Here is a 26,907-nt window from a genome sequence, read left to right as displayed (position 1 = left end):
CAAAACCCACATACAATTTATCAGCCTAATCCTGTTGACTCTACCTTTGCAACATACTCAGAATCGGAGCCACCCCCAGGCACACACCCCTCACCCGGGTATCATAGCCGCCCCTTACCAGGACTCTCAGTTTCCACCCTGGCCGGTGAGAGGTTACAGTTAACATGTTCCCTCCTTTGCTCCGACACCTCCACAGCCTGCCCCTATAATGTGGGATAAAAACAAATCCTTCCTAAAAAAAAAAAAAAAAAAAAAAAAAAAAAAAAACAAATCCTTAACAATAGTGTAAGGACCCTGAAGGATTGGTGACTCCTCTACTCCTCATCTCTGTTGCTCACTTCTCTATAAAATCTCTGGCATCTCTGCCAAATGGTTGATCTTTTTGCATACTAGACTTTCTTCCACCCCAGGGCCTTTGCATTTGCTGTGCCTTTTTAATTTTTTTTTTAGGTTTTATTTATTTATTCATGAGAGACACACAGAGAAAGGCAGAGACACAGGCAGAGGGAGAAGCAGGCTCCCTGCAGGGAGCCCAATGCTGGACTCGATCCCAGCTGGAGCCCTCTTCCTCCTGGAGCCCTTCACGACTTGCTATCTCACCAACTTGTGAATTTTGCTCCGACCTCACCTTTCCATAAGGCCTACACTGACACCTTACTCTTGATGGCCTTATTGAAAACTGACTATCTCACGTCCCTGCTCTATTTCCTTCTGTCGTACTCATCACCGTGTAACGTTTTCTGTAGATTTCACTCATTTATTTTGTTCATCTGTCACCCGCCAGGATGTAAATTCTACAAGAATCTGGCGTTTTTGGTCAGTTTGTTCACTGCAAAAAGGAGAGCATCCAGCATACTGTAGACACTCAGGAAGTACTTTTTCGAATGGATGGATAATGCATGGGTGAATGAATAGAGTGAATGTTCTCCGTGGACAAGAATGAATAACGCATAAGTGTTTAGTATACCTGGGTCAACACAGTGCAACACTGTGGCGGACACAGAGGTGAGCTACCTGGATTCCCCGCAGCCTGCCTCCACCTTCTTTGGGTAAGGACGTGTGGGGCCCCATGTGGGGGCTGTGATCTGTGCAGATGCCACCTCCCCCAAGGTCACACCCCTACTGGGGTGGCCCGGCCCCTGTGCCTGAGCCACGTGGGGTTATGAAGGCCCCACTCCACTGGGTGCAGACACCCCCAACAGGCCAGGCCCAATGGCCCGGAGACCCTGTTGCGTTGGCTGCAGCTTCGTGGGGCCTGCACAGCTGTCTACCTTCTCCCTCTGCCCCGTCTACCTTCTTCTTCATTCCTTTCTCAGGTGTCAATCCCTAAAACATAGCTTGCACCCCAACTTCAGTCTCAGCGTTGGCTTCCAAAAACCCAACCTGTGACAAATACCGATCTGAATACCAAATGATAAAAAAGCAAGTAGGGGTGCCTGGGAGGCTCAGTCGGTTGAGAGGCTGCCTTCAGCTCGGGTCATGATCTCGGGATCCTGGGATCGAGTCCTGCCTCAGGCTCCCTGCTCCACTGGGCGTCTGCTTCTCCCTCTCCCTCTGCTGCTCCCTTGCTCGTGCTCTCTCCCTCCTGTCTGTCTCCTTCTCTCTCAAATAATAAATAAGATCTTAAAAAAAAACAAGTAGCACACAATCCCATTGGTACAGAAAAGACAACATAAGATGCATTGGCTTTCCTTCTCCGCCTTTCTTTTTTTTTTTAAGATTTTATTTATTTATACATGAGAGGCAGAGAGAGAGAGAGGGAGGCAGAGGGAGAAGCAGGCTCCATGCAGGGAGCCTGATGCAGGATTTGATCCTGGGTCTCCAGGATCAAGCCCTGGGCCAAAGGCAGGTGCTAAACCTCTGAGCTACCCAGGGATCCCCCTTCTCCACCTTTCAAGACACGGAAGTTCCTTCTGATGGAGAAGACTGTGTGTGTGAATTCGGGGCAGCCCCCTTAACACAATTTGCAGGTGGTGGGAGTAGAAGGAGGTCGTTTCTTGAAGACAGTGTGAGTGCAGGGCTCCAGGCCAGGGGGTCAGGGAGCATGCAGGGCTTGAATCCTGGCCCTTGCGCTCAGCGGAGTCCTAAATGTGGGCAGCCCAGGCCCTGGCTCTGAGCCTCGGTCCAGCATCCAAAACGCCTCCCGGGATTCTTGTGGGAACCGAACGGTTAATACCTGGCATGTGTCCCGGGGGGTCCAGGAATCCCCACTCTGCCATCTCTCTGTTCCCTCCAGCACAGGGCCAGCCGGAATGGGGCAGGGGGGTAGGGAAGCACACTGGCCGAGGTCCCAGGGGAAGCTCATGTGCCAGGACTGGGTCGGATTGAGCAAGAGCAGAGAAATGGGCTCCTCTGGACTCAGCTGTGTGATGTGGGGGACACAGATCTGGGAACTTCAGATGCAGGAAGTGAAAGGGGGTGTGGGCAGAGGAGATGGATCACTGTCTCTGGTCTCTTCTGGTCTGGCTCCCTTCTCAAGAATGAGGAAGTTGGAGGGGGGCAGCTCACGAGCAGCAGTGAGCAGCGGAAAGAGAGTAGATACACCCTGGAGGGGGAGAGCTGGGCTGCCCTGTAGCCAGTCCCTACGGGCCTGCAAGTCCTCCACTCTAATTCCTCCTGAAGACGGTGAAACACCAGATCCCAGTTCCTGCCAGGCTTGCAGATACAGCCACCCGCAGGACCCTGGTCACGGAGGGGCCTCCCCCTGCCCGTCACCCCCACCTCGACTATCCAGGACTTTGTGTTTCCCAATTCTGGTCATTGCTGCACAAGGAACCCCAAAATCGCAGCCTTCAGACGTTCCACAGGTAATGGGGCCAGGCGCTTCAAGGAGATGGGAACTGTGGGTCTCAGGTGGGCTTGAGTGGGAAGAAATGTAGGGGGTGGCGTGGGGGTTGGATGGCCAAGTGTGGATTTCAGGTTCTACTCCTGTCACTGGATTTGGCTTGCAGTAGGGCGGGCAAGCGTCGCTCACACTGGGAGGCAGACTCAGCCCCATTCCGGCCCCTACCGGCCTGCCGCAGCCCTAAACCCTAATACGAACCCAGCTCCCCCTCAAGCCCTAACCACAGCTCTGACCCCAGGGACAATGTGAACCTTACTGCCAGCCCCAATGCAAAGTGGACCATGGACTCTGTTTCCAGCGTCAGCACCAGGGTGAGGTCCAGCCCCATACATGGCTCCAACAGGAGCCCTGAGGACCCCCAGCCACCAAGGCCCCTCGGTGCCAGCCCCCAGCCACCAAGGCCCCTCGGTGCACCCGGTCCTAGCAGCACACTTAGCTCTCACTTCACCTCCACCTTCAGACTCCAGCTCATCCCACCTCTACCCTCCCCGCCTGTTGCCCAGTCCTGACCCCACTTCCAACCTCCCCTGTGCACCTAGAACCATCCCCAAGTCTCTCTCCAACCCCTGACCCCAGGTTCATCCTCAACGGGAGCCTTACCTCCTCCCTGGACTGTGGTCTTGACGTCCACTCCATCCGAGTCCACCCAGCCTCCCCTTTGGCCCCAGCTCCTGCCTCCCTGTCAGCACGGACGGCCCCCAGGTTGGTCCAAGCATGTCCATGCAGTATGAAAAGTTCCAGCACTTGGAGAGCGAGAAGCAAAGTCAGGGATCAAGAGAAGGTAAGTGGAAGGGGACCGCGTTCCCTCCTTGAATTCCCTCTTAGGTTGGGTAGGAGATTTGCCGTCATGTCACACTGCACCCCTACGAGGGTCTGGCCCCAGCCTCTGGGGACCCTGGTGTGAAGACTATTCAAGGTCCTGAGAAAGATGGGGCCAGCAATAGGGTCACAGTGGGCCTGGATTCCTATATTTGGGGGAAGAGCATTTGGATTTGGGAGGAACCTCACTTGTGACCCTGATGGCACAGGTGTGTATGAGTCTGCGAGGGCCTGGCTGCGTACATGTGTCCCCATGGCTGTGAGGAGCCCACGAGGCTGAGAACATGTGCTGGCATCCCCCTGAGCATCCTCTGACCCACAGTGACCTGGGGCGGCCTCCCACCAGCATGGCCTTGACCCCGACAGGCCCCTGGGGCTCTCCCCTGCCCCCCCACATCCTGATGCCCCCTCCTCCTGCAGGGCTGCCGCCTCCCCTGCCCTTTCTGCACCAGCTCTGCTCAGGTCCCCGGCCTCTCCTGTTCTCCCTGGGCCTCAGCCTCCTCCTGCTGGTCGGCATCTGTGTGATCGGATCCCAGAGTGAGGGGCGCAGCGTGGGCAGCGAGGGGAGACCCTATGGGGCGCTGCGGTGGGTGGGACGCCGCCAGGGACAATGGCCACTGTGGGGGCTGCTGGGTTGGTCCCCTATCGGTGGGATAATGTAGCCAAGTGGCTTAACCGGTCCAAACTTGGCTTCCTCATCGGGATACTGGGTAATCACAGTGCCTGTCCCTTTGGGTTGGGTCACGTGAGGTCATGTGCCCCCATCACAGAGGGCCTGATAAATGTCAGCACCGCTTGTCCCACCCCCGACCAGACTCCCAGTTCCAGAGGGACCTGGCGACCCTGAGAGCAACTTTCAGCAACCTCACTTCGAACAACGTGGCCGCCGTGGCTGAGGTGCAGGCCCTGAAAGCACAGGGTGAGCCTGGCAGAGAAGGGGCTGGGGACTGTGGCGGGGGAGTGGGGAGCGGGGAGCGGGGAGGAGCTGAGTCGCGAGCTCAAGTCCCCACGTCCTCCAGGTGGCCTTTTGCAAGAAATGGTAACATCTCTGAAATCCGAGGTGGAAAACCACAAACAGGACCTGCAAGCAGGTGAGACACCTCAGGAGCCTGTGTGGGGTGTGGAGGGGGCAGCCGGGCTTGGTGGGCCGGAGGGTGGGGGCAGCCTCACGATGCTGAGTGCCCGCCCCTCCAGCCCGAAGTTTGAACGACAAAGTGTTTTTCCTGGAGAGCAAGCTGGAGAAAGAGCTGCAGGAGCTCCAAGCAGGTCAGCCCCCAGCTGCCCTGTCCCCTGCTCCCCTCCACCGGGTGTGGCATGCGTGTGCTCCTAGGCCAGCCTGGAGCGGGGACACCTGGCTTCCAGGTGAGCACCCAGGCACTGCCCCCACTGCCCCCCTGTGTGTCTCAGGTCATTCCGACACCGTCCTTCGAGTCCAGCAGCTGGCCAAAGACCTGAAGGCCCTGAGTTGCCAGATGGCCACTCTCCAGAACAACGGTGAGGGGTGGGTGGCTGCCGGGGGTCCCATTTCCTACTCGTCCCACCAGGGTAGCGTCTCAGACCCTCCCTACCCCCTCCCTGCAGGCTCCCGAAATACTTGCTGTGCCCCCAACTGGCTGGAGTACGAGGGCAGCTGCTACTGGTTCTCCCGCTCCGGGAAGTCCTGGCCCGAGGCGGACAAGTACTGCCAGCTGGAGAGCGCGCACCTGGTGGTCGTCAACTCCAGGGAGGAGCAGGTGAGCGCTCTGGGGGGCCTAGGGCCCAAAGGTCCTGTGGCAGGCAGCAGTGGGTTCTCAACCTTGGCTGCACACCGGGATCACCTTGCGAACTCGAAATCCACACCCTCTGAGCCACCCTTAGGGAGTTAATTGGCTGTGGCGTTGGGATAAACACCCCAAATCTCCTTGACAGATGGACGAACATATCAAGTTCAGAATTGCTAGTGCTAGGAGCTGGCTGGGCTGGGGAGACGTCACCCCTTGCCCTTCCGTCGTCCCAGACTTTTGTGCAGGAACATATAGGCTCCTCCTACACCTGGATGGGCCTCAGTGACCCTGAAGGAATCTGGAAATGGGTGGATGGGACAGATTACGAGACCAATTTCAAGTGAGTACTCCCTGGCTTTCCACGTGTCCTTCCCCCCACTTTGGCTCTGACCCCTCTGGGGTCTGGCTTTCAGCTCCTTGCCCCGGACCTGGGTTCTGGTGCCCACTGACCATCCCAGGTGGCTGTGGTCCTCTCTCCTCAGGAACTGGAAGCCAGGCCAGCCGGACGACTGGCATGGACACGGGCTGGGTGGGGGCGAGGACTGTGCCCATTTCCACCCCGATGGCAAGTGGAATGACGACGCCTGCCAGAGGTCCTACCGCTGGGTGTGCGAGGCCGGCCTGGGCTCGGCCAGCTAGCACAGTCACGGGGTGCCTCAGGCTGGCAGGGGGCAGCAGGAGGGGGCCTTTCCCTGAGACCCCATGCGAGACCGCCTGGGAGAGGGATGAGCCCAGGGAGGTTGGGGCGCTGCCACCATTGTGAATGTTTTTCTCCTTGGTGTTCAGAAGACTGTCTCTAGAGTCCCCACAGTGTTTGGTTTTTGTTAACTTTAGCTGCGCTGAGGTCTAATTGACATACAAAATTGTGAGATACGTGAAGTGTACGTCATTGCAATTTGATGTACGTATGCACTGTGAAGAGGTGCTCCATCCCATTAATAACCTCACATATTTATCCCGTGCGTGAGAGAGAGAGAGAGAACATGTAAGTTAAGCTCTCTTGGTAAATTCCAATTTATACAATAGTGTTAATGACTGTCATCACCATGAGATCCTCAGACCTTAGGCAGCTGAGAGATTTACCAACCCCTTCTGATTTCCCCACTCCCCAGCCCCACCACTCTACTCTCTGTTTCTATGAATTTAATTTCCCTCCAATTCCATGTATATAAATGGTACCATGTAGTATTTGTCTTTCTCTGGCTTGTTCATTTGGCATAAAGCCCTCAAGATCAATCCCTATTGTTGCAAATGGTAGCATTTCCTTCACCATGTCTTTTTTTTTTTTCTTCACCATGTCTTTATCCATGCATCTGTCGGGGGACATTTTGGTTGTTTCCAAATCTTGGTTGTCGTTAAATAAATGCTACAATGAATATGGAAGGGCAGATACCTCTTTGAGTCTCTGTTTTCGTTTCCTTTGCTTGGATATACACAGAAGTGGCCGGGTCGGATCACATGGTCGTCCTATTATTAATTTTTTGAGGAACCTATTATTTTCCAGAGTGGCTGCACCAGTTTACAATCCCATGAACAGGGCATGAGGGTTCCCCTTCTCCATTGCTTTGCCAATGTAAGGTTTTTTTTTTTTTTTGAACTTTGAAAATCAACTTTATTGAGGTATAATTCCTATACAATATAATATACCCATTTAATGCGTACAGATGACTTTTGACAAATATAAATACCCGGGTAAGTACCACACAATCTAGATACATAGCATTTCCATCAGCCCCAAGTTGCTGCCAACTGTCCCTTTGCTGCCAACCCTGCTTCCTTGTCCCCAGGCAGCAAATGAATGATCTGCTTTCTTTCACTCTTGATTGATTTTGCCTATCTTAGAATTTCACAGTATATACTCTTTTGTTAAGCCTTATGATTTTCATACTGCCTGATTTTCCTTTCTCTTTTATTTTATGTTATTTTATTTATTCATTGAGTCCCGCATTGAACTCCCTGCTCAGGGGGTTGCTTGCTTCTCCCTCTGCCTCTGCTGTTCTCTCTGCTGCTCCCCCTGCTTATGTGCGCTCTCTCTCTCTCTGTCAAATAAGTAAATGAAATCTTTAAAAAGAAAAAAGAAAAGAAAGAAAAGGCAGAGCCCAGAGCTGTTGGGAAAAGTAGATAAGATGCTCAGATGTATTGGTTAGCTATTGCTGTGTAACAAACCACCCCAACTAGCAGGGGCTCGAGGCAAAAACCACGGTGGCACTGATACAGAACTAGAGGTACAAGTTATATTTGAAAGAAGACTTACTTCAGGAAAACCAACCTGTATAGTTATTCCTCAAGAAAGATAAAATAAGAGCTGGATGACACAAAAGAACATGGCAAAGAGGAAAAGATACTGCAGTCCTTTTTGGACACTTGGAGGGGTGTCTGTCTGATCAGTCAGTGGAACCCTCATCTCTTGGTCCAGGGTTTGTGAGTTTAAACCTTACGTTGGGGGCAGCCTGGGTGGCTCAGCAGTTTAGCGCCACCTTCAGCCCAGGGCGTGATCCTGGAGACCCGGGATCCAGTCCCACGTCGGGCTCCCTGCATGGAGCCTGCTTCTCCCTCTGCCTTGTGTCTCTGCTTCTCTCCCTCTGTGTGTGTCTCTCATGAATCAATAAATAAAATCTTTTTAAAAAAATAAACCCTACGTTGGGTATAAAGATTAATTAAAATCTTAGAGAGAGAGAGAGAGAGAGAGAGAGAGAGAACGAACACGTCTAAAGAAAGGAAGAAACTATAGAGAAAATTGAAGCTATAAAAGTAAGCTTAAAATATTATCAACATAAAGTGCAGCTAAGATATGCAGTGTGAACGTGAGGGAAGAACTTAGAATGCAAAGGGAAGAGCCGGGAATGAACATTTTGAAGGTGGAGGCTCTGATTGATGTAGTGGAGGTACAAATTTGGGTGGTGGTCTTTTTTTTTTTTTAAGATTTTATTTATTTATTCATGAGACACAGAGAGAGAGGGGGGCAGAGGGAGAAGCAGGCTCCCTGCGGGGAGCCCGATGTGGGACTTGATCCCAGGACCCAGGGATCACGACCTGAGCCAAAGGCTGATGGTCAACCACTGAGCCACCCAGGTGCTCTGGTGATGGTCTTCAAGAAGAAGAAAAGAAGAACAAATGTAGGAATAAAAGCAGTCACATGACATGGATCTATTAAAATGAAAATGGGGCTATATTTTGCCCATAATAGTTTCAAAAACCGAAATACAGGCATGGGACGTATTAAAGAAAAGTGTGAGACTTGAATGAAGGACAGAGAGGAGGATCTAAACCCAAGGGCAATCATACTTGCCATCAAGTGGGTAGACTTAATTTTATAAAAATATCAGTTCTCCCAATAATTTGATGCCATTCCTTTTTTTTTTTTTTTTTTTTTATGATAGTCACAGAGAGAGAGAGAGAGGCAGAGAGAGAAGCAGGCTCCATGCACTGGGAGCCCGGCGTGGGATTTGATCCCGGGTCTCGAGGATCGCGCCCTGGGCCAAAGGCAGGCGCCAAACTGCTGCGCCACCCAGGGATCCCCTTGATGCCATTCCAGTTCGAACTCCAGTAGGGTTCTCTTTTTTTTTAAGTTTTTTTTTTAATTTTTATTTATTTATGATAGTCACACACACACAGAGAGAGAGAGAGAGGCAGAGACACAGGCAGAGGGAGAAGCAGGCTCCATGCACCGGTAGCCCGACGTGGGATTCGATCCGGGGTCTCCAGGATCGCGCCCTGGGCCAAAGGCAGGCGCTAAACCGCTGCGCCACCCAGGGATCCCGGGTTCTCTTTTTTTAATTAAAGTTTTATTTTGAAAGACTTTTAGACTCACATAGAAGTTGCAAAAATAGGGCACCTGGGTGGTTCAGCTGGTGCCCTGCTTTCAGCTGAAGCATCTGCCTTCAGCTCAGGTCATGATCCTGGGGTCTCGGGATGGAGCCCCACATCCAGCTCCCGGCTCAGCGAGGAGTCTGCTTCTCCTCCTGCTCCCCCTCCCGCTTGTGAGCATGCGTGTGCATTCTCTTTCTCTCTCTCAAATAAGTAGATAAAACCTTTAGAAAAAGAGTTGCAAAAATAGTACAAAGAGTTCCCTTGTACCCCCTTCCCCTTCCCGGATGGCGACATCTTATAGGGCTGTAGTTTAATTATCAAAGCCAGAATATTGGGGTGCCTGGGTGGCTCAGTGGTTGAGTGTCTGCTTTTGGTCCAGGGCGTGACCCTGCAGTCCTGGGATCAAATCCCTCATCGGGCTCCCCGCACGGAGCCTGCTTCTCCCTCTGCCTGTGTCTCTGCCTCTCTCTCTGTCTCTCATGAATAAATAAATAAAATCTTAAAAAAAAAAAACAACAACCCAGAATATTGACATGGGTACAATACTATTAACGAAACCGCAGGCCTTTATGGGGGTTTCACCAGTTTTAAATGCATTCTTTTATCTGTTTGTTTTGGCGTATAGTTCTAGAAGTGTCATCACATGTATGGACTAAAGTAGCCATGATCCCAAGCAGGATATAGCTCTGCTGGAGCAACTGAGTCATACTCCCCGACAACTCTGCCTCTGGTGGCAATGGGTCCGTTCTTGTCACTATAATTTTTTCATGTTGCGAATGTTACCTAAATGGAATCATGCAGTATTCACCTGTTAGGATTGGCTTTTATTTTTTCTCCTTGGTGGGTATCTTGCCCTCTGGCTGGCTGGTGGCCAAATCACAGGAACTGAGCTGCCATCTGAGTGGGACACCAGAGAGCTTAAGAGAAGACTCTGGATGTGGCCTTGGAAACTTTAAAGCCAATATGCCTTTCTTGGCAGGAACAGTCTGAAGGCAAAGAACCGGGGCTGGAGCTGCCCTGTGCATCAGTTGGTCAGGCTGCACTTGGTTGTATGGGGGTGCGGGGGCAGGGATGTCAGAGAACCTGCAAGTCTGGAGGACTGCGTGGAACAAGGGAGCTTCCACAGTGGCGGGGCATCAGCCGTGGCAGCAGTGCCTCCAAAATCTTAAGGGTTAGGAGTCAGTTTACAGGCTCCTGCTCAGGCCTGAGACATCTAGGAGTGACCCCGCAGGGCTGACCATAAAGAGATGAGTGCCTGGCGGGCTGAGGCAGGAAGGTGCTCAGCTATGCTCTGGACAGAGCTGGGGGGAGGCGCGGCCCATGGGGTTTCAGAGGCACCAGCAGCAGACTTCATGGAAGAGCCAGGGTTTGGATACCCGCCTCACACAACAGCACCAGCCACACACGACGGTGAGTCCATCTCCTTCAACCCTGGAGGAGCAAAGAGAAGCACAGTGAGGTGATAGGAAGAGACTGAGGAAGAAGAGGGACAGGATGGCCTTCTTAGCCAGCGCAGCCTCTCAGGGCCCAGCAAGGCAAACCTGGGGCAGGGGATGCTCCCAATGCTTTAGATACGAGGTTTGGGTTCACCCTGCCCCAGGCATTTCACAGCGAGAATGAGCCCGTGTGGGAAACTCAAACAATCACTTAGTTGTACACACCCCCAAGACGCTCTCAAGGGGTGTGGGAAAGCGGGACTCAAATAAGTCTGGTTTTGGACTTTTGTAATGGAGGGAGACAAAGAAAGCTGTGTCTTGATTGTTCCATAGCACGTGCAACCTGTGTGATGAGCAGGTTATACATACGGAAGAATTATAAAGGTTATTTGCAGCTCGAGGAAAACAAAATTTATTTTTTAAAAAGATTTTATTTATTCATGACAGAGACACAGGCAGAGGGAGAAGCAGGCTCCCTGTGGGAAGCCTGATGTTGGGACTCGATCCCAGGACCCCAGGGTCATGCCCTGAGCCAAAGGCAGTTGCTCAACCACTGAGCCACCCAGGGACCCTGAGAAAAATAAAATTTAAAAGCCGGAGGAGATGGATGGCCATCTAGCAACAGATGAATCTACTAAAGTCGTCCGAGAGGCTAGAAAGTATGCACAGACTTATCGTATATAGATAATCATGATCATGTATAGATAATTAGAGTAGGATATATTTAGTAACAGATAAGCTAATTCTACAGATCATATGAAGTTTACTTTGAAGCGAGAATATCTAGGCAAGTTCTAGAAAAAGAAAATAATGTGGGTAGATTATTCCTACTGGATTAAAAAAAAAAAGCTATGATAGTTAAAATAGTGTGGAACTGGCACATGAATAGTTCAAAAGCACCGAACAGAAAGCCCAAATACATAAAGGAATTTAGTATATGATAAAAGCATAGTTTATTCTATGGAGGAATGAGTATTCAATGAATAATGTGTTAGCAAATGGAAGGGCATGTAGAAAATTAAAATCAGAGCTTTATTTCAGTCAAAGTGAATGAATTCTAGGTGACTCGAGAGTAAAATGTAAAAATTGAAATAATAGAACAAGAAAACAGGGAATAATTCTCCTACAATCTCAGAGTGAGGAGCCTTTTAAAAAGCAGGACAGAGTGGGCAGCCCGGGGGCTCAGCCGGTGAGCGTCTGCCTTCGGCTCAGGGTGTGATCCCGGGGTCCTGGGATCAAGCCCCACATCGGGCTCCCCACAGGGAGCCTGCTTCTCCCTCTGCCTATGTCTCTGCCTCTCTCTCCGTGTGTTTCTTGTGAATAAATAAATAAGAATCTAAAAAAAAAAAAAAAAAAAAAACAACAGAGAGAGAATGTTGGCAACACAGAAGACAGCAAGGTATTACTAGCTCTTGCAAATAAACAATAAAAAGTCAATACAGTCACAAAATGGACAAAACATGCAAACAGTTGATATTGAAAATGCAAATGGATCTTTTTTTTTTCAAATGGGTCTTTAAAAAAAAAGATTTTACTTATTTATTTATGAGAGACACAGAGAAGGAGGCAGAGACACAGGCAGAGGGAGAAGCAGGCTCTCTGTGGGGAGCCTGATGCAGGACTGGATCCCAGGACCCTGGGGTCACGCCCTGAGCCGAAGGCAGATGCTTAACCGCTGAGCCACCCAGGTGCCCCTAAAATGCAAATGGCTCTTTTTTTTAATTCTTATTTTTTATTTTTATTTATGATAGTCACAGAGAGAGAGAGAGGCAGAGAGAGAAGCAGGCTCCATGCACCGGGAGCCCGACGTGGGATTCGATCCGGTGTCTCCAGGATCACGCCCTGGGCCAAAGGCAGGCACCAAACCGCTGCGCCACCCAGGGATCCCACAAATGGCTCTTAAACACATAGAAAGATGCTCATCCTCACTTATAATAGGAGAAATACAAATTAAAGTGACCATAAAACAATATTTAATCTATCAGGCTGTCAAAGAACAAAAGGGGTTTTTTAAAATAATTTAAAATTTATTTGAGAGAGAGAGAGAGTGAGTGAGAGAGAGCACAAGGAAGAGGAGACAGGCAGAGGGAGAGGGAGAAGCAGACACACCACTGAGCAGGGAGCTTGATGTGGGGTTCGATGTCAGGACCCTGGGATCATGACCTGAGCCAAAGGCAGATGCTTAACTGACTGAGCCCCCCAGGCCTCCCAAAAGGTTTTTTTAAACTCACCATGTGGGTAGGGGCCTGGGGAATGGGCCCCTGCGTGCATGGCTGGTGGGAGCATCCTTTGCTACAGCTCCTCTGGAAGGCAATTTGACAAAACCAGTTAATATCAGAAGTGCAAACAATTCCACTGTTCGTTTATCCCACAGACACTATCACACGGACAGCTAGTTGACAATCTACATGCTCCCCAAATGATGGCACAGCAGTGGAATGTCATGCCCATGAGAAAGAAGGAACCAGCTTGACAAGCAAAGATTTCCAAGGTTATGTCCTGAAGTGGGAAAATCAAGATATAGAACAGTGTACGAGGTTTGCTACTCTTTGGATAAAAAATAAATAAATACATTTGGCAATGTATGGAGCCTCTCAGGAAGAAAACACATGAAATGATGATCCTTTGGCTTCCAGGGAAGATTGAGTGGCTAGGGAAGAAAAGGAAGGGGACATTTTCATGGTGTGCTTCTCTGTCTTTAACTTGGTGTCATGTGCATGTGTTACTAATTTAAAACAAACAAAAGAAAAATGCACTTGATCCAGGAGGTGATCTGTTTGTACAGCTGAGTTTTATTGATCTTAAAAATAACTAGGTAATTCCAATGTGAGTTAAGCCATTCTAGGCTGTAGAAAGAGATTTGACATCTCACTAGCTAATTTTTTCTGTTTTTAAAAAGATTTCATTTATTTAGGAGAGTGAGAACAAGCAGGGGGGCCGAGCAGAGGGAGAAGGAGAAGCAGGCTCCCCGCTGAGCAGGGAGCCCGATGCGGGGCTGGATCCCAGGACCCTAGGATCATGACCTGAGCCGAAGGCAGACACTTCACCAACAGAGCCCCCCGAGCCTCTTTCTTTTTTTCTTTTTTTTTTGAAAGTACGTACCATGCCCAGTGTAGGGCTTGAACCCATGACCCTGAGATGGAGTCAGGTGCTCTACTGACTGAGCCAGCCAGGCACCCCTCACTAGCTTATTTTATTAAACTAGTGTTTCCTCAGTAGCAAAGCTTGGAAAAGTTCAGAGAGAGAGAGACTGCAGTCTGATTACATAAATAAGCAAATGAGCAAAAATTCTAGCTAAAATTCTGGCGACTAGAAACCACCGGTGCATCCAAAGAACACTGCAGAGTGCGTGATGAGTAGCATTTATTCTGCATATACAGGGCTGGCTCAGCATCTAGAATTCTATCACCATGACCTTCTAGCTCAAGAAAACCAAGGAGAAAAAGAAGTCGGCATGACAACAGCTTCACAGAATTATAGATGCATTTATAACGGGGCGGGGTGGGGGACGGGCATTTCTAGGCAGCCTACCTTGAGGACTCGATGTTTAAGTGATATTCAAAAGATGAGCAGATTTTATTTATTTTTTAAAGATTTATTTATTTATTTGGGGGGCAAGGGGCAGAGGGAGAGAGAATCTCTAGTGGAGATTGCCCTGCTGAGGGTAGAGCCCTACACCCTGGGGTCGAGCTCATGACCCTGAAAACCAGGTAGAGCCCTACACCCTGGGGTCGAGCTCATAACCCTGAGAACCAGGTAGAGCCCTACACCCTGGGGTCGAGCTCATAACCCTGAGATCAAGGCTGAGCCACCCAGGCGCCCTGCAAGAGGAGTGGATTTCAAAGACAGGAGGAAGGAGGAGATGCAGAAGGCGATCTGGCCAGAAACAAGAGAGAATGTGTGTACGTTCTAGTATGATCATTCCCACGTCTGAGGAGAGGAAGCCCAGGCTCAGAGAGGCTAAGCCACTGGCCAAAAGTCACAGAGCACTGCAGCCGAGGTCTTGCTGGATGTGGGCTCCAGGCTGTGTTACTAGCGCTTGCTACTCAACTCCAAGAACTGGTAGCACTTGCTAGTGAGCCCGTGGAGGAAAAGGCCAAGCAGGGGCAGTGGCACTGGCTCCGGGGGGGCTGGACTCGTGCCCACCCCCAACCCCGTCACCTGGTGGCATCAGGTTTCTGATAGGCACCCTTCTCTTTGCGAAGTGTCAGTACAACCAGTGCACAGGTGACCGGCTGTGATGGGGGCGAGTTCCTGCAGCGCCTGCGATTCTGCGGAGGTGCGGGCGACACAAGACACAACCGACACCGCCTGACACAGGTGGACCTCGTGCAGGGGGACAGGTGGCCCTGCCAGGCAGAGCCCCGGACCAGGTACTACAGCCACGACGAGCCCTGCCATCCTGTCACAATCTCTTGCGTTGGCGAGGAGAAGATGAACAGGTTCCCCTGGACCCAAGTCAACAATACCTGGAGACATCAACAGTCCGGGGAGTTCAGGGCAGGAAGTGCAGAAGGGGCAGGGGCCTTGTGGGGGACAGGAGGCACCTCTGGCCCCTTGCAGTCCCGCTCCTTCTCCCCAGGAAACAAAGGAGGAAGTCAGGGAGCTGGGAACAGGAGGAAAGGAGAGGAAGCAGGTCCTGAGGTCAGTGCCCAGTGGCAGCCACTTGCAGTCCTCGTCCAATCAGGGGTGGAGTGGGGTAGGGGGAGCGGCCCACCTGCCCTCATGCCTGCCTGGCCCCTCCTGCCCCCACAGGCTTCAGGGTCCAGGAGGGGGCGCCCCAAGGAGCCATCCAACACCCACAACAGATTTGACCTCGTTCTCTGTAAGCGGCCCTGGCACTGACCTGGGAGATTCACCTTGCCAGTTCTGACAGCCCAGTCACTCATGGGTGGCCCTTCCGTCCTTTCCTGGCGTGGTGAACCCTGGGATGTCTCCCTCCCCTCTTCTCCCCTGCTTGTCCAGGGGGCCTATCTTGTTGGCGTGAGGCTTTGCTGGGGTCTGCTGAAGTGTTCACACCCATTACACTGCTTTCTCCCGGCCCCCAATCCTGTGGGGGGATGCAGAAATCTTGGGGCGCCTGGGTGGCTCAGTGGTTGAGCATCTGCCTTCAGCTCAGGGCATGATCCTGGGATCCTGGGGTCCTGAAATCGAGTCCTACATCGGGCTTCCCGCAGGGAGCCTGCTTTTCCCTCTGTCTGTGTCTCTGCCTCTCTCTGTGTGTCTCTCATGAATAAATAAATAAAGTCTTAAAGAAAAAAAAAAGACTATTCCTTAATTTGAAGAAATTGCCCATGCTGGCTCTCTAATTTTGCAAACAAAGCCTCTGTATTCAGAGTTATACATACAAGACCCTCCTCTGATAAAGGACTTTGGTTCAAAAGAGATAAAACTGCTCTTGAGGGATGATGTAAGTAAGCGTTTCTAAGTTGCTTCTGGAAACTAGGTGTCATAGGTGAGGAGAGGATGAAACTGAGGAAGGAATCATGCAATTAGTGTGACACTTGCTTCTTTGGACTAGTTTGAACCCCTATTAGGATCCTACATTAGAAGGACTCTGGTTATAAGCTACAGAAAATCTCTCGGTTTAGGTAATGCAAAAAGACCATTTGATATACAAGGGTGTCTCACACGACCTGCTGAGGGTTGAATTGGGTCCTCCAGAAAGATATGTTAACATCCTAACCCCAGTACCTGTGATGGTGACCTTATATGGAAATAGAATAGTTGCAGGTGTCAGTAGCTAAGATGAGGTCACAGTAGAGGAAGGTGGATCTTTAACCCAGTAGGACTGTGGTCCACGTAGGGAGAGAAGAGATGCAGACACACAGGGAGAAAGCCACGTGGCCACCCAGGTAGCAGGCCACAGACTGCCTGCAAACCACCAGAAGCCAGGAAGAGGCAAGGATGGAGTCTCCCCTACGGGTATCGGAGGGAGCACCTTGATTTCAGGCAGCAAAACTTGGGTCCAGCTGTGCTCTGCTGAAGTCCTCCCTGGGTTCTGTTGATCCAGCAGTGGGACAGGAGTAAGTGGGAAGTTGCTTCATTTGGAGTCCACTCTGGGCCACCTGACCACTCCTGTTGATCCTGATACCTTTCCCAGTTCACTGACCACCAATCAGAGCCAGTCCCGAGATGCAGGCACTGTCTATACTTCTCAACATAAGGGACTGGGACTAACCCCTTCCTCCCATCGCTGTCCTCATTTCACCTCCGCTCTTGAGGGTTTTTTTCCTGGATTCTCAGGATGTCTCCTTTCTTAAAGGCAAGATCTTCTCCACCACATTCATTAAAGTCAAAGATGGATTGGGTTACACTTCCTCTGGCTCTTCCTGCTTTGAGAATCACCCCATTTCCTTGCCTGGCCCGTGGGGGCTGCTCATGTCAACATAGGCATGTCTAAATTGTGCATTTTGTAGGATTACGGTAAGGTAGGCAAGGAATCAAACTCCTCATCTCATGTTGGGAATCTGAGGGGACTCAACTCATCTACCCTACTCCTCTGAGTGGAAGGCACTCACCATAGCCGTCTCCGCGCCAACACGCTGAGATGCGGTTGCCCCATGCAGCCCCACCAGCCCAGCACCCTTGCAGGGCACCAGCTCAGGTCTCCCCCCACTCTGTTGTATTCAGAATGCCAGCGGCAGCTGTGGGTGCTCTCTGCTGGAAATCTTCCCAGTAATTTTGAGTTTCCTTTTTCTTATTCATATTTTAAAGATGATTTATTTGTTTGTTTGTTTGTTTGTTTATGAGAGAAAGAGAGAGAGCTGAGACAGGGGCAGAGGGAGTTGGAAAGAGAGAATCCCAAGCAGATCCCCCACTGAATGTGGAGCCTGACGGGGAAAGGGGGGCTTGATCCCATGACCCTGAGATCATGACCGGAGCCAAAATCAAGAGTCAGACACTTAACCAACCCAGGCACCCCCTTACTCATATTTTAAAATGATCTTCTATTTATTCAAACCGATATATTTATTTTGTATTTTCCCAATAATTACAACATCTAAATAGATGGCTCTGATTTTTGAAGTTTGCTATTCCTGCTCGCATTCCTGATGCCTCATTATCTTATGTGTTTTACGAGGGTTCCCCCCCCCCCACTATATAAGCTCTTAGTTTTTGGAACTTTGTCTCCCAAAATTCTTTCAAGTCTGGTCTAGTGGTGTATTCCTCCAGAGAGGATTTGTGTTTGCTTCAGCCTGAGGTCCTAATGACTTGGGAGTACTTTAAATAAAGTGCTCAGCTGGAAAAAAATATGGGACCTCAAATGTGGTGCATATTTGTGCCCTGCTCCTGCTTAAGGCAGGCTTGTGGTTATGAGTTTTTGTAAGTTCTTCTCTACCCAGAACTGAGGCCAGGATGGACCAGTGTCCATCTCATCTTCTTTTTCTTCTAGATTCTATTTATTTATTCATGAGAGACAGAGAGAAAGGCAGAGACACAGGCAGGAGGGAGAAGCAGGCTCCCTGCAGGGCGCCCAATGTGGGACTCGATCCCAGGACCCTGGGATCACGACCTGGACCGAAGGCAGATGCTCAACCATTGAGCCTCCCAGGTGCCCCCCTCATCTTACCTTCTTTACGGTCTGTCTTTCTTTCTTTCTTTCTTTCTTTCTTTCTTTCTTTCTTTCTTTCTTTCTGATAGTCACACACACACACAGAGAGAGAGAGGCAGAGACACAGGCAGAGGGAGAAGCAGGCTCCATGCACTGGGAGCCCGACGTGGGACTCGATCCTGGGTCTCCAGGATCGCGCCCTGGGCCAAAGGCAGGCGCCAAACCTCTGCGCCACCCAGGGATCCCTTTATGGTCTTTCTTGAGGCTGCTATTATGGTCTTACTCCGTACCTAGGTGAACCCAAGGCTTTGTCACCTGTCACCCACTTGGGAATTCAGGTTGAAACTCTGTATTACTATAGTCAGGTGTTCACGCTATCTGCTTTAGCCTTTGCTTACCTCTCTGAATGTATGCTTCAACTCTAAAGGTCTCTCTTATTTTTTTTCTAGCTAAGCCACTAAACTAAAAGAGATATTTTTATTTATTTATTTATGATAGTCACACAGAGAGAGAGAGAGAGGCAGAGACACAGGCAGAGGGAGAAGCAGGCTCCATGCACCGGGAGCCCGACGTGGGATTCGATCCCGGGTCTCCAGGATCGCGCCCTGGGCCAAAGGCAGGCGCTAAACCCCTGCGCCACCCAGGGATCCCGAGATATTTCTTTTTTTTTTTTTTTTTTTTTTGATATTTCTTTTTTTATTCAGCATTTTTTAGATATTTTATAATGGGAAGGAAATATAGCTACCCTATTGGTAGAAAAAACAACTTAAATCTACTGCTTTACATTTATATATCTTGTATCTAGCCACCTTGCCAATATTTTTTATTAAGTCTGATAACTTTTTTATACTAGAACCTCTGGTGTTTTCCAGGTATTCAGTCTTATCAATATATATTTTCCTTTTTGCACTTGTTATAACCTCTAGAAATTGTTGAGTTATAATACTGCTAATGGGTATCCCTGCTTACTCTTTCTAATAAGGTAAATTTAAAGATTTTCTCTTTAGAATATTTGCCTTTTTAAAAGAAATGGCCTTTATTAAATTTAAGAAGCATCCTTCTGTTCCTATTCTATTTAGCTTTTGTTGTGGCTGTGGTTGTTGTTGTTGTAAATTAGAAAATGCTGCTGAAGCTCATCTAGTGGCTCCTCAGAATTTCTTGGTGTGATGTTATACCCAATTTGTAACCATGCCACGCCTGTGTAGCCATGCTGAAGCTGAGGGTCGGAGAGAGAGCTCTGAAGATAAGGTTTTCAGGCTGGATGGAAAGGATAAAGGGCCTTGTACTCCTGAGGGCAGTGGGGAGCCTTTGTGGGTAGATAACATCTGAATTTTGAAAAAAATCACTGCTGCAGTGAAGAGAATGGATTGCTCCCAGGTGGAGGCAGGGAGATCAGTTCGGATGTAGGTGTGGTCATTTGGACTTGGAGAAAGAGAGATATGCATGTATTTATAGCTGCTATCTTGATGCCCACAACATGCCAGACATTATGACAGGTCCTTTTTTTTTTTTTTTTAAGGATTTTATTTATTTATTCATGAGAGACACAGAGAGGCAGACACACAGGCAAAGGGAGAAGCAAGCTCCCTGCGGGGGTTCCAATGTGGGACTCTATCCCAGGACCGTGGAATCACACCCTGAGCCGAAGGCAGACGCTCAACCACTGAGCCACCCAGGGGCCCCTATGTCAGGTCCTTTACTAGAGTTTAGGTGTTTCTTCTTGCTTCTTGTGTGTATGTGTGGTGGAGGAGGGAGGAATTTGTGGTAAAAATCAGAGGCAACAAATTGCATTATTAGTAATGAACAACCCCCCACCTCCATGAGATTGGCCCTCTAGAGTAATCTTTGGTTTTCCAAACTCCTCAAGTTGGCGTTCATAAATGGTTTTGCCAGTACTGTTGACTTCCTACACAATGGTGCTTCTAAGTTTTTCCTCCTTCCTAACTGACCTTAAATGGTATTTAGGGATCCACCTTGTTTCAGATAGCTAGGCGCTTCAGGTGAGGCTGGCTCCAGTCCAGTCCCAGAGGTAGTCAATCATGGTGGTCCCATCCCCCTTGTTAGTTTCATCATGGGATACGAATCTGAACACAGATGATGGGCTGTCTTCTGGGGACAGTAGGGAAAGATTCACTTATGACTAAGGCAGACCCACCAGGAGAGATATGCTCATTTTCCCCTGAAACATGTTTGTGCCTGGATGCCACGTCTGAAACTGCTACTGCCATCCTGCAACCTTAAGGGGAAAAGCTAAAACACTGAGTCTGAGGAAACAGACTGAGAATACAGGAAAAACCTGATTCCCCGATGATGTTGTCGGGCCATTGATCTCCTAACTATGGGTATTCCTACCTCTAGTTTCATTAAGATGTGAGATAATATGCTTTCTGATTGTCCAAGCCGATTTGGAATCTTTTGTAACTTGCAGCCAGAAACATCATAACCAATACAGATAGTTTGTTCTGCCAATGAGCACACTTCCTGTGCTCTTCTGAAGGGTTTGTGATCATAGGCAACACAGTCTTCCCTTCCTTCTGGGGCTGACATTACCAGGAATGGCCATCCACTGAGCTTTCTGGGCACTGCCACTTCTCATCACCATCCCCAATACCGGATGGCATCATGGAGAAGTTGGACCTATAGCTGAAGACAAAGACAAATGTGAAAGTGAGAGACCATGAGACACTGAAGGGATGGGGTGGGTAACAGGTGTAGAGCGGGGCAGCAGAGCCTGAGGCTGCTCAAGCCCAGCAGGTCTCTTGATTTGCAACTTCAAGAGTTTCCCAGGTGAGATCTGAAACTGGCTCCTGGACACAAGGGCAGGGAGACACCAAAGAATGAGATGGCCACCCCAGATTGGTAGGTGGCAGGTTTAATAAGCATGTTAATCTTACATGTGGGGCTGGTCTTGGGCTGCAGCAAGATGAGTAGGTCTCTGCACCTGCCTTCCAGAATCTTAAAAGTTTATATAGAAGCCTTGACAGGGTTGATGCACATATCCAGGCCAGATGGTCTCAACAACACACTGTTCTCTCAAGAAAGAGAGAACTAGCTTGGGTCGAGCTTGAGGGCCACTTGGCAGTCATGTGCTCTTGAGTGTACATAGCTCCTTTCATGGCCTGAGGCTGCACACAACACTCTCTTTAGGTTCAGTAGCCCAGGTGAACTGAGATGGAACTTTCTTTTCTTTCTCTCCTTCCTTCTTTCCTTCCTTCCTTCCCTCTTTCTTTCCTTCTTCCTTCCTTCTTTTGAGAGCAAGAGAGCATGATCAGGGAGGGGTTAGGAGGGGCAGAGGGAGAGAGAGAATCTCAAGCAGGCTCCACACCCAGGGCAGAGCCTGACACATGACCCTGAGATTGTGACCTGAGCCAAAATCAAGAGTCAGATGCTCAACCAGCTGAACCACCCAGGTGCCCCTGGGATGGAACATTCTTAAAGACATAAGCAAACACTGAGGAATCCCCAGCTCTCCCACATTTGTTTATTTAAACAAATAAACTCTTAAGAGCTTCCTTCTTACCTAGGAATTATTCCAAATGCTTTACAAATATTAACTCAATCTCCACAACAACCCCACGAAGCTGTGCTGATAGTAACAAGGTGCTGTCATGACCACCACCACCATCATCATCGTCATCACCACCTTTTCTTCTCAGAAGTAGGTGCTATCTTACCATTATCTGTTTTATGGATGAGGGAACTATTGCAGAGATAGGTTAGATAATTTGTTCTAGGTCATACAGCTGGTAGGTGGCAAAGCCAGAATCTAAACCTAGCCCGTCTGGTTACAGGGGCCCTGTAACCTGTCAATATATATATATATTTTTTTTTAACCTGTCAATATTGTGTGTAGCAAAATACACTTAGGTTCCGCACAAAACATAAAATGTTTGCTGTTAAGATTTTTTTGAAAAATGTATCATGTCTGTTTTATTCCTCATCTTTTATCATGCTTGTGAACATCTTTTTTTTAAATTTAAATTCAATTTGCCAACATATAACACCCAGTACTCATCCCATCACCTGCCCTCCTTAGTGCCCATCATCCAGTTACCCCATCCTCCCACCCACCTCTCCTTCTGCAACCCTTTGGTTTTTTCCCAGAGTTAGGAGTCTCTCATGGTTTGTCTTCCTCTCTAATTTTCCCCATTCAGTTTCTCTCCTTTCCCTTATGGTCCCTTTCACTATTTCTTCTATTCCACATATGAGGGAAACCATATGATAACTGTCTTTCTCTGATTGACTTATTTCATTCAGGATAATACTCTCTAGTACCAACCACGTCAATGTAAATCGTAGGTATTCATCTTTTCTTGTGGCTGAGTAATAGTTCAGTGTGTGTGTGTGTGTGTGTGTGTGTGTGTGTATCCCACATCTTCTTTATCTCTTTATCTATTCATCTGTTGAAGGACATCATGGCTCCTTCCACAGCTTAGCTATTGTGGACATTGCTGCTATGAACACTGGGGTGCAGGTGTCCTGTTATTTCACTATATCTATATCTTTGGGGTAAATACCCAGTAGTGCAATTGCTGGATCATAGGGTAGCTTTATTTTTAGCTGTTAAGATTCTTGAAAGGATTTTCTTTTTTTTAAATTGCCTACAAGGAACTGATTGAATCCATGAATATTTAGGATAAATCATAGGAAGTGAGAAAAACTACCCCACAAATTGTTTTCCAACGTAATGAAATTTTAGGAATATGAAATTTGACAAAGAAGTTGATTGACTAATGTTATATTTTGTGTACATTTACTTAAATATGTATTTAGGTGTTTGATGGTTTCTTTTTGTATTTTAGACTTGATAAACTTATCTCAGGTCTGTAACCTATCTGTAAGCATTTGGAAAGCTTCTAGCCCTAAGCCCTGTGTACTCAGGGATAAATCTGCTATCCTCAAGGACGACAGGGAAATAAACCCAGAAATCACAAGCCACCTAATAACAGCCGGGCTTTACATACCAGGGAGCTCAGGCTCTGCTCTTACCCCACACTGCTGCTCACTGCTCTCAGCAATCACTGGCTACTGTCCCCAAACATCTGTCCCTGAGCCCTCAGCACCAAATTCCCACCTCCCAGATCTCTGGGTCCAGGAGGAGTAGGCCCATAACCCATAAATCAGGCTGCCTCTGCTAGATAGCTGGTCAACCAGATGCCCAAGGCCTTGCCTTCACCTCTGTTGACCCACCCAGATGTGACCTCCTTCCAGACCAGCTGCTGCCACCACCGTGTTCAAATAGACAGTAGTTATCACATACTACACATGTACTTTCAACTAGGATCCGTCCCACTGCCAGAGGTTCTGGTTGTAAATCAGGAAAGAGGGAGAAGACCAGATTTGAGTCTTGGGGAAGAAGGTTCAGTAAATGGCTTGCCTGATGGGATAGAGGGAAGGAGCCCTTAGGGAGAGAGACTGCCCAGGACTTGAAAAGCCTTGGGGAAGTAGAGAGAGGCAGGAGAGGGCTTTGCAGAGGTGGTGACGCTGGAGTATGGGGAAGGGCGGAATTTGGGGCAGACAAGAGGAGCTCTGCTGGAGGCCTAGATACTGCTCCCTGTACACAGACAAGAAGAGGTAGTCCAGCATCAGGGCCTCTCGGGGCCGCAGACCCTCCTGGCAGTTTTGAGACTCGCCCACCCAACTCCTCCAGTGTCTTCACAAGGGGGAAAGGAAACAGGCCCCCTCTGCTCATTTGGCCTCCAGAACTCCGTCTGACACATGTACGAGCGAGCGCCAAGATGTCTACGTTATTTCCCTGCAGGGGTGGGAAAACCTGTTCTGACTCCCAGTCTCCTCCCACCTTGGCTTTGGTCCTGGTTGACGGTGCTCAGCTGGGAGGCAGATTCCAGGGCCCGGTAGCCTGAGGGCAGATCCCAGGCTTGTCAGCTGAGTCTCCTAAGAGGCTGCTGGAGGCGAGGTCTCACCTGGGGCTGGGAAGGCAGACAGGGGCCCCGCAAATGCAGAGGTAGCTGAGAGGTTGGGTTACTGCAGAGGGGAAATGACAGGCCTCTCCCTCTCAAGACAGGAGGCATTGGACAGGGTAAGGGGGTAATGACGGGGTGACTGCCTGTGGTCAGAAGAATGGGAGGAAACAGACTGGAGGGGAACCTACCTTTGTTCTATGCTGTGTTGAGACACGATTGACAGTATGTAAAGCCCGGCTGTTCTTAGGTAGCTTGTGATTTCTGGGTTTATTTCCCTGTTGTCCTTGAGGAGAGCAGATTTATCCCTGAGTACACAGAGCTTGGGGCTAGAAGCTTTCCAAATGCTCCCCTTGATGGGAGGAAGGATCCATCTATCTGTGGATGCATAAAGCACCAGGTGCTCTCTCTCTCTCCTGATGTCCCTTCCACCTACGATGAGAGCCCGTGACCAGGGTTTGGGTGGTCAGGAGCACAGACCCTGGACCGAAATCTGGAGCTCACGGTGAGTGAAGCAGAGAATGCTCTGAGCAGCGGCAGCAGCAGCAGCAGCAGTAGTAGCAGCAGCAGTTTCCAGGTTCAGTGGTGGCAGAGACCAGAAGCAACGTCTAGCATCCAGTGGTGACAACAGTGGCCTTGGCAACTCATTTAGGCCTGGGGCAGCCCATGTTCTGCCCGGTTCTGTAGCCTTCTGGGTAATTCTGAGACTACTTAGTATCCTGTGACCAATCATTTCTCTCTTTGAGTCAGGGTTAGTGCCCACAGCCTATAACTAAGAACTTTGGGGGCACCTGGAGGGGCTCAGTCAGCTAAGCGTCTGCCTATGGCTCAGGTCATGATCTCAGGGTCCTGGGATTGAGGCTCCCTGCTCCATGGGGAGCCTGCTTCTCCCTCTCCCTCTGCTCTTCCCCCTGCTCATGCTCTCTCTCTCTTTCTCTCAAATAAATAAAATCTTAAAAAATAAAAGAACTTTGACATAGACGTTAGCTAAAGTCCCAGAACCAGAAAATGCCAGATAAGATACATCTGGACATTTAGACACGCAGACCAGGCTCAAAGCCTTTAGCTGGGCACTCCCACCATCCTGATCCTTTGGCCTTGGAAACTGGGCTGTCCGGAGAGACCCGGGCACCAGAGGTTACAGACCTTTAGCTTGGGAAGGTGTCTGGGGACACAGGGGAGGGGTGATGGCAGAGAGACTTAGAAGAGACACAGGAGACAAACTTGGCAGGGGGAGTAGGTAAGGTAGGGTAGGACTCGCTGCCTGCACAGCCCAGCCCAGGTCTAGGCTCCAGCCTCAGCTCTGTATCGCAGCTTCTGACTGTGATCCCATCACCAGGCTCCCCCAGCTGCAGACTCAGCAAATTCCTTACTACCCCCCCACCCCGGCCCCTGCCCTTCCCCCCACTGTTTGGGGGGGTGGGGGTGGGGGGCCTAGCTCAGATCTCCATTCATACACGGCCACCCAAGCGGACTGGTTCCCTGCACACATGGAGCCCCGCTGTCCCATGTGGGTGCCCCCCCGCTGCCCCCATGCTTCGTTACCCCCCTCTTCCCAGAGCGTCTCAGCAGATGTGCTGCCCTGGCTCCGAACCACGATTCCTGACCTTTATGCTCTGTTTTCTCCCACTTTTCCAGGCGCTGGGTCTGGCCCTTGAGGTCTAGGTTGACTTCCCAAAGCCTGGTCTCTGGGTGAGCTGAAGGAGAAGATTTGGGGGGTGAGGGGTAAGAGTCCCCTTTATTAGGCACTTAGAGGCCCTGGGTCAGCTGGACCAAACTCCAGAAAGCCTCATATTTTTGTGTACCTCAAGTACAGCCATTATTTCCTTGCCTGTCCTCTTCCCTCCCACCCACCCACCTCTGCAGAGGACCCCCCCCAGCCGGTAGACCCAGGGAATGGCTGGGCGCAGCTTGAGGCTTCCCCTGCCCCCCAAGAACCTCCTGCAGGCGCTTCCATGAGAAAGGCCCAAAGCAGTATTAGAGTTCACAGGCACAGATGCACTCCCAGATCCCATGGTCCCCAAAGGGAATTATCATGTATAGACTTGGACCCTCCCTTTTGATCTCTAAAGACCTGCCCTGGCTCAGCATCTGGTTTTGGGGCTTTCTCCACGTGGGCAGGCTGGTCCCTCAGAGCTGCTCCTTTTGATTCCGCCCCATCCCGTGGAGCACCAGGCCCTGGGTCTGCTTGTTTCAAGAGTCTCTGGCTCAGTACTGTCCCAGGGGAGGCGCCCACTGCAGATTGGCAGTGGGTGGGGACAGGCCATTACTGTTCTTGCAGGGGGTTTCGCTGCATCACCAGTGAGGACCTGGGGAGAAAAACTTAAATAATTTACTTAGTCATTTAAAGCATTATTTTCCCACACATCGAAGATTATGAAGTAGAGGGGGTGCCTGGCTGGTGCATGCAACTCTTGATCTTGGGGTTGTGAGTTTGAGTCCCATGTTGGGTGTGGAGATGACTTAAGTAAATAAAACTGAAAAAAAAAAAAGAAGAAGATTATGGGGGCCCCCTGAGTGGCTCAGTGACTGAGTATCTGCCTTCAGTTTGGGTTGTGATCCTGGGGTCCTGGGATCGAGTCCTGCATTGGGTTCCCCACAGGGAGCCTGCCTCTCTCTCCCCACCCCCTCTCTCATGAATAAATCTTTAAAAAAAAGATTATGAAGCAGAATGAAGTAGGATGCAAATGTCCACATGAATTTTCAAGGTAAGACAAGATGTTTCAAAGACATTTCCCACATCAAGAAAAGGTATAAG

At 49.7% G+C, this 26,907-nt stretch overlaps 1 protein-coding gene across 4 annotated transcripts; it reads left to right on the top strand.

Annotated features, from left to right (window-relative positions):
- The first annotated feature begins 1,534 nt into the window (after positions 1-1,534).
- On the top strand, positions 1,535-6,817 carry LOC607405 (C-type lectin domain family 10 member A). 4 transcript variants are annotated; one of them, XR_005359454.1, is made up of 10 exons: positions 1,535-2,807; positions 3,422-3,626; positions 4,085-4,201; positions 4,479-4,583; positions 4,684-4,755; positions 4,859-4,930; positions 5,072-5,158; positions 5,246-5,397; positions 5,573-5,767; positions 5,886-6,027. XR_005359454.1 is itself a non-coding variant. In XM_038536612.1 (10 exons), exons 2-10 carry the CDS (start codon positions 3,560-3,562, stop codon positions 6,064-6,066), a joined length of 960 nt encoding a protein of 319 aa, XP_038392540.1. In that variant the 5' UTR covers positions 1,827-2,807; positions 3,422-3,559; the 3' UTR covers positions 6,067-6,817. The 4 variants fall into 4 exon arrangements, 2 of the variants coding, with proteins under 2 accessions (XP_038392540.1, XP_038392541.1); XR_005359453.1 differs by having other exon boundaries at positions 1,538-2,807; positions 5,910-6,050; XM_038536612.1 differs by having other exon boundaries at positions 1,827-2,807; positions 5,661-5,767; positions 5,886-6,817.
- Positions 6,818-26,907: the final 20,090 nt, after the last annotated feature.

Source organism: Canis lupus, chromosome 5 (assembly GCF_011100685.1).
Source record: "Canis lupus familiaris isolate Mischka breed German Shepherd chromosome 5, alternate assembly UU_Cfam_GSD_1.0, whole genome shotgun sequence".
NCBI classification, from domain to species: domain Eukaryota; kingdom Metazoa; phylum Chordata; class Mammalia; order Carnivora; family Canidae; genus Canis; species Canis lupus.
This window is presented reverse-complemented; position numbering and strand designations above follow the sequence as displayed.

Coding starts and splice junctions, on each gene's coding strand:
- LOC607405 (XM_038536612.1), top strand. CDS start 3,560: ATGTCCATGCAGTATGAAAAGTTCCAGCACTTGGAGAGCGAGAAGCAA. Junction 4,931..5,071: donor GCTGCAGGAGCTCCAAGCAG/GTCAGCCCCCAG, acceptor TGTGTGTCTCAG/GTCATTCCGACACCGTCCTT. Junction 5,159..5,245: donor GGCCACTCTCCAGAACAACG/GTGAGGGGTGGG, acceptor CCCTCCCTGCAG/GCTCCCGAAATACTTGCTGT.